The sequence below is a fragment of the Tympanuchus pallidicinctus genome, unplaced genomic scaffold (assembly GCF_026119805.1).
Source record: "Tympanuchus pallidicinctus isolate F22 unplaced genomic scaffold, pur_lepc_1.0 scaffold8, whole genome shotgun sequence".
NCBI classification, from domain to species: Eukaryota; Metazoa; Chordata; class Aves; order Galliformes; family Phasianidae; genus Tympanuchus; species Tympanuchus pallidicinctus.
The window spans coordinates 21,359,703-21,373,121 of record NW_026294802.1 but is presented as its reverse complement, the minus strand read 5'-3'; the positions used below and the strand labels follow the sequence as shown (position 1 = coordinate 21,373,121).

Here is a 13,419-nt window from a genome sequence, read left to right as displayed (position 1 = left end):
TTCATAATCACAGTGTAAGCTAACGTAACCACATCTTTTAACCTTAAGTTATACACTTCAGTGTATAACGTTTTTAATTCAGTGGGGGATAATGAGATGGTTTGAAGCAATCTAACAGCTCTGCCCTGTTGCTGTAAGAAGGCTGTAAGCATTTCCTTTTCTGTAGCTTCCCTTGCTCTGACATTCATCCGACCCTTCACCATGTCAGTAAATTCAGAGTCAGTGACTGGCCAATTCAACTCAGACAGAAAACTAATCCCTGAGGAATGACTGGAAGCATAAAAGAGATATGCGAGGATGAGAAGACTGGAACTACTCCTTTTGTTACTGGTGACCTTTTGGGCTGACTTTTATCAAGCTGCACTTCAAGGTGCATTATATCTGCCATCAAAAAGCCTTCCAGACTGGCAACTAAGTGCGAAGGTAGCATTGTCTATTTTAGCATCTTCTGACTTTCCACTTTATTAAAGTATTTCTTTGCTCCTGCAATAATGAAAGGATCAGTTATATTCAGTAATCACTGTACACTACTTCTTGTATATTACTCTTTCTAGACATCTCTCTCAGTAGTTTCTTGTCCTCAGCTTTCTGTTCCTCTTGGTGTGCATTATTTCCATATGCTTTTGTCCATTTTAGGACTACCATTTCAGTACTACTGGTTTTGTTTTTTTTGTTGTTTTTTTTCTTTTTTTTTTTTCTTTTTTCCAATGCACAACCAGGACTTTAAGGTGGCTGACTCTTACCATCGTAAAAACACTACATTTCTTTTTTTTTTTTTTTCAGCTTCCATTACATTCCAGTATCTTGCCCAATTTGTTCTACAAGAGGTACAATAGATAGAATTTTCATCCATTTTTTTCTGATCAAGTATAGCTACAAGTACATTAGCAGGGAGCTTGCAAGTATTTTTTGAAACTAATGAACACTGCTGTTATTAATGTAGTTACATTTATTTCAAAATATTCTTTCCAAAATGCATCCCCCTTACACTTCAACACAATGAACTCCACTTGCCATCATGCCATCTGTTCCTCTATCTTCTCTAAACCTTTTAAAAGTTCCTCAGAATCTCTTTTAGTATCAATTAACCTGAGTAATTTATGCAGTCTGCACATGCTGTCATCAATCTGTGAACCCTTCTTCCAGATTGAACAATATGAGACTGCTAACAATTAAAGAACATTACCTCTTAAATTTTTGCCCTGTGACAAATTAACAATATACTTTGGTTTCTGTCCTTATATGATTTTATCCTCAGAGTGTTATGATCAGAGAGACAATACGGGGCTAGTTAGTTTTCTTCTTAGATCTTTTCTCAGGGAGAAAATCTAAGTAATTTGCTTCAATGCTTTCTCATTATACACCTATTTTGAAACACAATGAACCTTAGTACATTAAAATCATTTCTTTTTCAGGAGCTATGATTTTCTATTCCTTTTATTGAGCTCCTACTATAGAGTTCCTACCTTCCTCCTATTGACTGATTTAAACACAAATCAACTGACAACACAACAATAGAGTCAAGCTGTTAAGAAAAAATCTTTTTAAGATCTGGACATATTCATTAATTCCAATGAAATGAAAAATGAGTAAATGTGTTAAGAGTTTTTGTATATTTAAGAAAATTGAGGAAAAGCCGGGATCACTGATTTGTGCCAAGTTATGAACATCTTGCCTTTACAGAAAAATTAACACAAATTCTACGTTATAGCCTGACCCAAACGCTAGTGCCTTCCACATAAGCTATTATTGATATTCAAGTGGTTTGGTGGGTTTGAGTTTTGTGTGTATGTATGTTTATTTTTTGGGGGGTGTTTCTTGGTTTTGTTGGAGTGAGACATGTGAAAGGACACTGCTGTCAACAATTATGTTGTACAGTCCAACTACTAAATCCACAAGTCTCCTATGTTTCCAGGCAGACCAGACACATTCTTCTGATATATATCAATGTGCAGGTAGAACCTTTCCATTTAGAACAAAGAGACACATTATATATACACTAAATAACTTCATTGTCACGGAATTGTGACTACAGAATTAATATGAATGCCATTCAACAATCGTCTCGATGTTTCTGTCTGTGCTATGCTAACAAGAGAGAACTACAAATACCCAGGCAGAAACCTAAAGCCTCATTTGAAATTTTCCTTAAAAATTACAAAACCTGTACAGTAAAACACACAAAATAAAAGTTTGAGCAAGTCAGCCTGTGGCTTGGTAGGACTATGGCAATGCATAAATACCTGGAGGAAAAATATTCTGAGAAAGAAGAACTTGTTATGTCTCTACAATTTTGGAGAAATATAAATGCCTACTAAAAGCATATGCTTTCAACATGCAATTAACATTAATTTTAATACATAGTTAAGACATCAGCAATACAAACCTTTAAATTTAGCAAGTAACTGATGAAATATAGGTCTCCTTACAAAATTTGCAATGATGGAACACAATAGCTATTTAATTTTAGTGATGATTTTCAGAGGAGTTACATTAAAAAACTGCAGTTGTGTAGTGAGTTTATTTGTTATGGAGATTTACACTTGGTCAAAATCATTCATGGGAATTAGAGAGAACCACAGTCAATAGTAAAACAATTCTGATACACATTTAGCTGCAATCTCCTACAGATGTTCTTGCAGGAAAACTCACGCGAATATGGAAGTGATCTAATATGATATTTTATATGATTTATATACCTAATTCACAGATGTCTCCTAGAATTGCTCTTTTTAAAGAACAGACATCAATTTACCTCATCTACCACAAAATTTCATTAGCTTCTTTAATTAATGCTACAGAAAAGATCTCATCATTGTTATTATTAATATATTTTCAGGATATAAATTCTACAATTCCTACATTCTAAAATTCCAGGGTAATACTTGGATGTTTTCATAAGCAATGATGCAGTTTCCCAGCAAGTATACTTAAGCAATACTTATCAACACGGACAAGAGAAAAGTTCTTCACAGTTCTGCAGGAATTTAGGCATTCACTCTGAGATAAGTAATAGAGCCTACATATTAAGAAAAGGAACCTGTCACAGTAAATGAAGACAAAAAGCACATGGTAGTTGGGCAATTAGCACTTCAAATAGATACAGTTCAGCAAAAACTGAAATAACATTCTTGGGTACGAAGTGCAAGGGACTTGTTTCAATATAAATCAACCAGTAGGCTACAATCAAATTAACTTTACATATGCCTCAGAAAATTTGTAGATGTCAACAACTTTCTGTTGCAGAGTGAAATGACCAAAAGTACTGCAATCATTTACGACAAATCTCTAGTTGATCACTAAAGCCCACATGTGAGATTCTTTCAAATTATACGCTGAAGAGAAAGAGTGAAGGAAAAAAAAAAAGAAATTCACTCCAGTTGACTTAAACGTCAAATTAGAACACTGAATCAGTAATTTCCTATATTGCTACAATAAGGGTAAGAGATAGAGCAGAAAGCAATAACAAATATGTCTACAGGAAATTCCTTTGATCTCAGTAAATATTTGACTCTTTAAAAAAAAAAAAAAAAACGCACAGATTTTCTTAATATGTTAAGGAAATGTTTGAAGTTAAGAAGGAAGAAGTTGAAGTTATGAAGGAAGAAGTAGCGTCACTTCCAGAAAGACAAGATCAGTATTTCAGTTGGCTCTTCATAACAGCTTAGATTACAAGTATGTGTGTGATTGTATAAATATATAGATTGCACAGAACAGGAGTTTCATTCTAATCCTGAGATCCTTAATTTTTATAGACAAGATGAAATACAGTAAAAAGAGATTATTTGAAAGATTAATATTTGAAGTGGGCCTCAGAAAGCTGATGGAATATAAAAGTGACCACTTGACAGGCTGCCAGGAACTTGTAGAAAACATTTACTAGAAATGAAGCTTAGAGTGAGTGGAAAAAACTGAGAAGTCAAAGAGAAAACTTCTGGATTTTGGATTCCAGAAGCACAGAACTTTTATGTTAAATTCTTAACGTAGCTTAAGACGGTGTGACTTAGATGCAGCAGAGGCCAGGAAAAGTGCCTCAAGAAGTTAGGATAGCATTGTTCTCATTCTGAATGGAGAGAGAGAAGCTGGAATATTACCACTGTGATATTACTGTGATGACAGAAAAATAATTCCAGAAGTTTTGTTGTCATATGTGGAAGGGGGCAAATTCTTTTTCCATCTGCAGCAGAAAAAAAATTTTCAGGGGATTATGTACACCACCTTTCTTGGGAATGGAATCTACTCCTCCCTGAATTTTAGAAGACAAGTTTTTCACTGATTTTGGTAGCATGAAGAGAGGGCTCTCGTTGTCCTGCTTTACACTATTAAAGGAAAAAATACTGAAGAAATGTACCAAAAAAATTTGGGGCTGAGTATGCTCATGGCCAGAATTTTTAAAGGACAAAGATTTAGAGACTACATGGCACATCTAGGGCACATTCTATTCCAGGGATTATAATAAAGAAGATAAAAGCAGTTTCAGTGACAGTTTTTAAACTTACAGTCTACAAATAACGTTCATATTTCCTTGAAAATAAAGAATATAATACACATCAGAGCTATTTAAACTTGCATCAAGTACAGCACTGATAGTTTTTGCCATTAGGATGGAAATGCAATTCACACACTGCTGAAACACTGTAATTTCAAAAAGATAGCAATTATGAATATTGGAGATCTTTTTACCCTTTTAAAATAACCACCAAAAAGCTCTGTTTATTCAAGAACATATTTTTTAATCCAAACGAAAGAGGGTGCCAAGCAGTGTTATACAAGCTTCCTAAACTCATTTGGATGACTAATGTTCCTATTCCTGCATGCTTCAATGTTGTACAAGAAAAACAAATTTCAAGAACAACTGATGTGTAGATCTCTATCAGTTTAAAGACATAATGCTTAATATTATCTGCCTGACATTTAATGGAAGAGACAAATTTTGAGTTCAGTTAATTAGCTAACAAATAGAGGCTGGAAATCTGAGGTCTGGAGATTAGGGTTTGTTTGCCATAAACCATTAGCAAGTGTACATTTTAACCTCCCTAAACTTCTAGGCACTTCTTTTCAATAGTGAAATATTTTGTATATATGCAGCATATTGTTAAATTAAATGTATCATGCCTTGTCCTCAACCAGATCCCCACTGCTTTACTTCTGTGCATTATTTCAGCTCAACCAAAAATGTCAGCATCCTGACAACCTACTCACATTTTATATGCAATTACAAAATCTCTATGGAAAGAGAGGAATTTTTTAGATCAACATGAAATAGAGCAAGAAAACTGCCCAATTATCTGCACAGCCCCAAACTTCCAGATCTATTTTAAAATAATGAGCTTTGTACATAAATGCATTACTCTGAGTTTTCAGAATATGCTGTACATATTGCAAGTTTGTTCTTCTGTAAAGAGCAACTGTTATAAAGACAGTTGCTGTATGATTCACACAGGGTCCATTTTCTGTTTCAAATGGAAATACATTGTCAGGACATGCAAAAATCAGTTTTACAATCTGGATTATACTGCCAGAAAAAAAAAATAAAAATAAAAATAAAAAGCAGTTAGAGTGCTAGCAGAGACCTATGAATCCACCAGAGATAAGTGATGCTGCAAACAAAAATGGAAGACACATTGGTTTGCTACTTACTGACAAGTAGAACGTAGCTAAGAAAAATTTATATTATTTTCTCATCTTTCCACGTTGAAACAAAATATATTTATTTTTCAGACCCTTGACTTTTTGAAAGGGAAAGCAAATTATTAATTTCTTCCTCAGAAAATGAAGAACTAACTTGATCTGTCACCGAATTCCACTTTCCATTATCAAGGACAAAAGCACACAAAGAAAAAGCTCTAGGTCCAGCTGACAAAACTGTTTAAGATTATCCACTTTTGGGCTCAGATAAATCTTTATTCTGAGGAGGTTCTGTTGTTTTGAAATGCTCATTTATCCTCTGCATTTCTTCCAAGGTAAAGCATGGTGTGAATTCACACACAGGTTGCGTCTCTACTGTAAAAGAACTACACGTATATTTCTGAAAAAAATTTTCTAGGCTGAACCTGGCCATTCCCCAGGTTCATCTGTACACACACTACATGCAGAATGTCAAATATTTTAAGCAGAAGATTTCACACCACCCTTAGACTCGCACTGCAAGTAAGTTTGTGCTCAAACAAACTGACATCCAGAAAAGGAATACTTTATGCGTACAGCTGCTTGTGTATAGTGTGATCTCCCCTGTGTGCATGAGTATATGGGTTAAATGGGGTGAGATACTTGGACTCCTTCTCAACTTTTAGTAGTTACAAGTGGGGAGGAGGGAAAAAAAATAAAAATAAAAGGTGTTGTTCATTTTGGAGAAAAGACTATCACTGCATGTGATCCTGCTCACACCAAGTGGAGAGATCCAAGATCCCAGCCAAAGCAAATGCAGGGTTTAGGTCCCATCATACAATAGACTTCTTATATAGTTCTTAATAGGCTTCTTATATATTCTTCTTCTCAACAGACTTCTTATATAGTTAATTCTTAAACTGTACTTGGAGTTCTTCTAAAAACTATTTTAGATACTTCAAAGAAGAGATGATAGAGAAGACTGGATTAAATTTATTTGTGGGCTAAGCTGTCAGTGAACTGAAGTCCATGGAGCTCAGCATCATGATGAGTGAGAAGCAACATACCAGCTGAAAACACTAGATGAGAATTTATTGTCCCTGTGACAGTTAATGTGACTGTGCTGAGGCACAGGGATGGCCCTTAGAAACACCAAGTTACACAAAGAGATAGGACTGACAACTGATGTTTGCAGACATTGATTTGCAGACTCCTAAATCTTTCTGATTGGAGGTTTAAAGGCCGGCATAATTCACAAACAGTGAATTTAGCCTTATGGCCTAAAAGGTAATCCGCCCTACATTCCTAGTTCATCTGTAAGCCAACTTCAAGACTGAAAAAATAAACCTAGCAGCTCACTTAATTTGGCCTTAAATTATGACTTAACCCATCAGAGTTAAAATCTTCATCGCATGGACTAGTTCAGATTTGGAGCAAAACTTTAATTACACTTCAGATTCAGAGTTTGAACTTTTTTCTCCTCCTCTGGCACAGTGCATAACTGCTTATACAAAGTAGAACAACTTCAACAAGACAGATTGGAGAGTTAAGTGTCCTTAAAGACTTGAGCTCCTACCCAAGAAAGACGGACCGGGTCCATTCCACTCCAGTAAGTGTGTTCAGGTAAATTCTTTTAGATTAGCCTTTTTCTGTCTGGATTGAATCAAAACTGCTCACAAACCCAGAGTTAATCTCTGTAGACCACACATTCATCCTCCTGGGACAATTCACCCTAAACGTAGACAAGCAGTTTATGCTGAAGTCCTCAATTCAGCTCTGCTTCAGCTCCAAGGCCGCCAACATGCACCTCTGTCTGATTCCCCTCTCTGCTGCCCCAAACCAGTGGGAAGCCAGTATGGATAAGGGAATTCCAAGATACCTGGCCTGTTACCAAGAAAATCTTCAACAGAATATTAATACCACGTGAATGACTCTTATACCAGCATTGAACCACAAATGGGAGACAAGGCAGCTCCTGAGGCTTGGGCTAAATATGATTTTGAGAGTAATTTCTGATCCTGATCTTCTCCATCCATTATGTTTTGCAGCAACGAAGAGGAAAAAGAAAGAAAAAAAAAAACAAAAACAATAAAATACAGCAGTTCCTACGTATTTACAGACTCTCCTTAACAATGGTGAAGATGAAGGCCTAGCAGGACTGCTGTAGACCTGATTGAGAAATCCCTTCAGGAGCTCTGATTATTATGAGAGCACTGAACTGGGCCTGCAAGGCCCTTCTGCATCACCATGTCTCATGTCTAGCATGGTTTCAAGTATTAATAGAATATCTGGAAGCTCAGGACTTAGCCACTTTGCAAACCAGTATACTCCAAGCTGTGGTACTAGGAGTGAGTACCACAAGGGCCTCCACTAGGGAATACCATCAGTAAATTGATGCTACTTTTACCTTGCAACTAAAGTCTGCTCTGCAAAGCAACAGTGCAAGAGTATGTATAAAGAAGAAAATTCCTGAACAGTTTAAAATGGTTACCCATTCATCTATCTTGTATGATTTAAGTATTGTTTAAACAGGAAGAAAAAAAAAGTAATTTAGTGATTATTAGATAACAATATAAAATTAGAGGATAATTTATTATCATTTATTTTGATCCAAAGTTGTCATTAATCCAAACTCCTTAGCTAGCTTTTATTTAGACATATGGAAGAAACAATGTCTTCAATAGCATACCTACCTTCATTAACCAAAATTATTATGCATACTATTGGTTTTAATCAAATAAAATACCTAACACTACTTTTTAACTGTAACATATTTTCAGTTTTCAGTCTCATACTAATAAATTTCTGATACTGTTTACAATTGCAAAGAATTAAAATCACCCAGAAAAAAAAAAAAAAAAAAATCCATATTTTACAGCTTTCCAGCAGTCACTCATTTCAGCACTGATAATACTTCTGAACACTGCATCTGTAGATCTCCATATTACACAAGACACTGTGCAAACAACGGACGATCCACCAAAACAGAGAGGAGTACTAACCCCTCTCCACTCACCTTACATCGGGCCATCTCCTTTATTCCACAAGCACATAGGAAAGAGAAACAAGGATTTGCAATGTGTTTAAAAGGCTGATGAGTTTCAGGGTTGGCATACCAAAGATCAGGGAGAGAACAAATGCTTTCGTTTTCATCCGTCAGCTCCCACACCACTCAAATGGAATTACGTAGGGAGATTTTTCTTGCCTTGCTTCAAATAAATGGGTGTTGTGTTTACATACTGCATACTGAGCATTGCCCACCCTAAGCCAAGGGCTGTGCCTTGCCAACTCTTAACTCGCGTACAATATGGCGATTACATGAGCCAGCATACCATTAAGTCGCATAACAAAATTTGGAGAATGACACTGTCAGCTAGCAGAGCTGTACCTGAACGCCTGAAATTTCTTTCACAAAAGGAGAAATTGTATTTCTGTGCAGTGGCAGAACCAAGTCAGGAACAAACTGGGCTAGAGGCCTCAGTCTAAACTACAAAGACAAGTGCTGCATAGTTCACAGGGATAAAAGCTAGAAGACACATGATGCAAGAAGGCAAAGAAACAAATCACCAAATGCCTCACAAAATATTCCCCAGGCTTTGAGTCTTAAGGGTTATCAGCTGTTTATTCTCCAGATGACAGTTCATGGAGAATAAACCATCTAAGATGTCCTCTCCAGCTGCCGTATTCTCAAAACGGCCTCCCATAAACAGAATGAAAACCAGGGAAAAGAGGAAAGAGCCTTTACTTAGTTCATTACTCATAGTGAATAGCACAAAATATTCCTGGCTCCAGCAAGCTTATTTACCTATCCGATGAGTAGCAGATCTATGCTTACCATGAGCTGCTAGTATCTTGCAGTGTCTCATGTTCATTTTCTTACAGAATGAGCAAGAAAGATTGGAGATCAGAGTTTATACTTTCCACTGAAATAATGTTTCTGTAAGCTTGCACAAATGAATCAATACCTGCTTTGCATTTCTATTGTAGCCTGCCAATATCAGACAGGAACAGGCAATTTGTGTATTAATACTTCTTTCAGGTACTGTTTTATAATAATCAATACAGAGGCTCCCAGTTCCTTGATGCAAACGTACAACGGACAGGGCAACTTCAGGAGGTCATTTAACTACTGTAACAGAACAAACATTCAAAGGGAAAAAGATGAGCTGAGATAGGCTTTTCTAATACTGAGGTTTCTGAGAGGTTGTGCATCTAACCCACAGCTAAAGATCAACTGCCCAAACCAAATATCAAGCAGTTCATAATAACAAAAGCTGCCTGAGTTAGCCCCATGCTTGACCCCTCCTTGCAGCATATTTCTCAGTAACTTAATCTTATTTAGATTGTCTGCAAGTAAAACAAAGAGCAAGGAAATCAGAAACCTGCTACATGTTTCTACAAGATTGTATCACAGCAGCTTCCGTCACCTTTTTTTTTTTTATCCCAAATGTAAAAAGCTATCCAGACATCAGTGGTATTTCATGTGCTGCAATAGTGGCATGCATAAGGACAAACTGACTTCCGATAATGGTTTTAATTACTAAGTATATACCCTGCAAATCCTCTCATATAAGTAATCCTTCAATAAGATTAATGCATGGAAACAGTCCATTGAAAAAGGATTTGTATGACTGGACCCTAGATGCTTAATCATATTTCTAAGAGCATTACCTATATATATATATTTCAAGGAGATGCTGGTACATTTAAATCAAGGGTTTATATACTTAAACTGTACAGTTTTAGAAATGATCCTTCTAGGACTGACACTATTGTGGAACATGCTTCTGTAGTTCCCCATGTCTGTCAGGCTGAGACTGGTGTAAATAAACTGATCAACCTATTCACTTCTAGTGTTCAGCAAGGCTCTTCTCTTTCAGCACTTCAGCTGCACTGACATCTGACTCAGTTGCTCCTACAGCTACACTATTTACATACTGTGCCCATAAAACACAGCATTAAACATCAAATCCTCAATTTATTTTAAGAACTACCCAGACATTGCTGAGTATTTTCAAGGCTCAATGAGGTAGCAGTTCTTACTTTCTCTGTTAAGTCAAATACAGGATTTTTGTTAAGAAATGTTAACTTCTTTTCTTGCTTTCCAATCCTATTCTCTTCTCTATGACACCTGTTAGCCTAGACACTAGAAAAAGTGCATAGGAGAGCATAAAGATTGAAGTTCACTCTAATGTGCTGAGTGCCACGATGTGCTTAAGTCCTCCTCCTTGTATCCACATCACTTGTTCTCTCTTTGCACAAGGATCTTCACAGTTTTAATTTAAATTCTTCCTAGAAGTATCTCTTGTTCTGATCCCATTGGAATGATTAATGGCTTGATATCACGTTTGTTTGCTAATCCTTAAAATGAAAGAAACGATCCTTTGGAAAGCTAAGAGTCTGTTAGTGTCTCCAAAAAGCAGGAAGCGTTACTGCTTGAAGGCTGACAGATGCTTCACCACCATGACAAGAAGTCGTTCCAGTACACTGCTGGTTTTAGAAGTTTACAGTTCATAGGAAATGAAACGCTTGACTGCTTGCACTTGTAAATCCCTGCTTGATTGCTGAACAGCTTTTTCCTTCTCTGAAGAAACAGCTCAGCACATGTTTCTGTGGGCTGTGATAACATCTTACAACTTCATTGCTACTCTAATACCAACTGAATGCATACAACTCTGCACACACATTTCTTACAGTTCAGTAAGAGACCATTCCCAATTACTAATCTATTCAGCATATTGAACCAAGCTTGTGTAGAAGATCTGAAACAACAGTTTGGAGGTGAAAGGCACCTTTAGTCATTTAAAGGGAACATCAGCAGTGGAGATACACTGTTAGAATTCAGAACTTGATCATTTCAGATAATATCTCACTGTATTTCAGCATCACAAAAGTTAACAGTCAGCAATTAATACCTCCTTAGGCACGGGTCCATTCTCCAACGCTTTGGCCAGCTGACACTTAAACATTTCAAAAAGAACTCTTCCTAATTTCTGTCACTCCTTGAAAAAGTATTTAACTGCCCAAAAGACTTTAGAAAGGCGCTTCCCTATTTTAAATTTTTACGCCTTTTCCAATGGCTGCATGCTGAAGTCCTCGGGCTGCTAGTGTGTGGGGGATGCGGCAATCGCCAAGAGACAGGGAAGGCATATCTTGCTTCTGAAGAACGGGGGCGGAGAGGCAGAAGCCCCAGAGCCGGATCCGCGCCGTGTGCGTGCCTGCACAGCACCCTCCGAGCTCCGCCGCAGCACCGAGCGGCCCCGACTCCCAGTGAGATGGGCCCGGGCGGAGGGCATAGGCACCTTGCAGAGCGATGCAGTAAAGTTTTCAGAGTTTCCCTCAGCCGCTTCTTGTTACGAGATGATTTTTCCACTCTTATTCACTGTCGCCTGCCCCTAGCCTTGCTTTTATAATGCGCAGAGCAGTTGTAATCTGCACAGAACTTGGATAAATAAATAGTGGCACAAACGCTGCAAGGGCACACCGGCAGTTCTTCCCGGCAGAGCGAGGAGGGTGAGGGAGGAATGCCGGCGGCAACCTCCAGCACCGACCCGGCGCGGCTTCAGCGCTCCTGCCTCGGATCATTCCGCGTTTTCACACCCGGTCCGCGTGGCCCACGCGTAACGCAAACGACTGATTTATTATTTTTCCAAGTGCCTCTCGAGTCTCCCAAAGGCAAAGGAGCTGACCCGACCCGCTTGCTGGAACTTTTCCACTCTCTGCGAGAACCGAGGACAAGACCCGACGGTAATTTTTTATTGTGATTATTATAACGATGATTATTTTCCTCCTCGGGACCGCTCCGCAGCTCTGCGGCTCACCTGAAGGACGGGTGCCGTGCTTTCCTTCCCGCCCCACGCCCGGCGGCCGCAGCCTCCGGATGACGGATAGCCGCCCCGAGGCGCGGGCACAGCCGGTAGCGCTCGCCGCGCCGCTCCGCGCCCCGCCCGCAGGTACCTCCGGCGGCCCCCGCCCGGCAGCCCCGCGCCCGCCGCCCCCGACCGCACTCACTTGTGCCTTCTTCATAAGGAACGGCAGCGCTGCAGTCCAGCCCAGCCGGCCGTGTGCAAACTCCCTTCAGCTGAACTGTAGCTCCAGCATGCTGCAGCGGCGGATAGTCCACGCATTGGGGTTGCCCTCGGCCAGCCCCAAGCTGCTGTCGCTCCGCTGTGGGCCTCTCGCCACGGCAGGACTAGAGCGGAGCCCGGCGCCCGGCCAGGTCTTTTATATCTCGGATCTGCCTCTGGCAGCGGCGGCAGCGGCGGCGGCGGCAGCCCCGGCAAGACACGCCTTTCCCCTCCCGCCCTCCCTCCTTTCGTTCCCCTCCCTCCTGTAGCACTTGGAGCCGAGGCGGGTCCCGCTGGGAGGGGGAAACCCGAGCAAACTCTGGGGAAGTTAGAAGGCAGGAACCGGCCCGGCCTGTCCCTTCGCACCGCGGGAGGGAGCGAAGCGCTACCGGCCCGGCCGCCGCGGGCTGGCGGGAGAGCGGCGGGCAGGGCTGCGGGCGGGGCCGCTGGGACTCGCCCACCGCCTCCGGGCTCCCCGCGGCAGTGGAGAGGGGCGCCCGGTGCCGGCCCGGGAGCGTGGGGGGCTCGACCCGCCGCTGGAGGCGACCCCGGCGGCGGCCGTGAGGAGCGCCCGGCGCCGTCCGGCCGCGCGCGGTGAGCCGGGCGCTGTGGTCGGGCCGCAGCCCCGCGGCGGGGCGGGCAGGGCAGGGCGGCGGAGGCCCCGTGGGGCTGGCAGCTCTCCCTGCGGCTCCCTGCCAGGACACCGCGCTGCAGCTCCTGGCAGCGACTCCGGGCTGGCAATTCC

At 40.4% G+C, this 13,419-nt stretch overlaps 1 protein-coding gene across 2 annotated transcripts in view; it reads right to left on the bottom strand.

Annotated features, from left to right (window-relative positions):
• Window positions 1-12,875, bottom strand: part of KITLG (KIT ligand) — a 52,637-nt gene extending 39,762 nt beyond the window's left edge. Inside the window, exon 1 of one of the 2 annotated variants that reach the window (XM_052668554.1) lies at window positions 12,619-12,875. In XM_052668554.1, coding sequence (XP_052524514.1) covers window positions 12,619-12,633 — 15 coding nt within the window. In that variant the 5' untranslated portion in view covers window positions 12,634-12,875. The remainder of the gene's footprint in view (window positions 1-12,618) is intronic. The other variant, XM_052668553.1, reaches the window with a different exon arrangement.
• Between the last annotated feature and the right edge of the window lie 544 nt (window positions 12,876-13,419).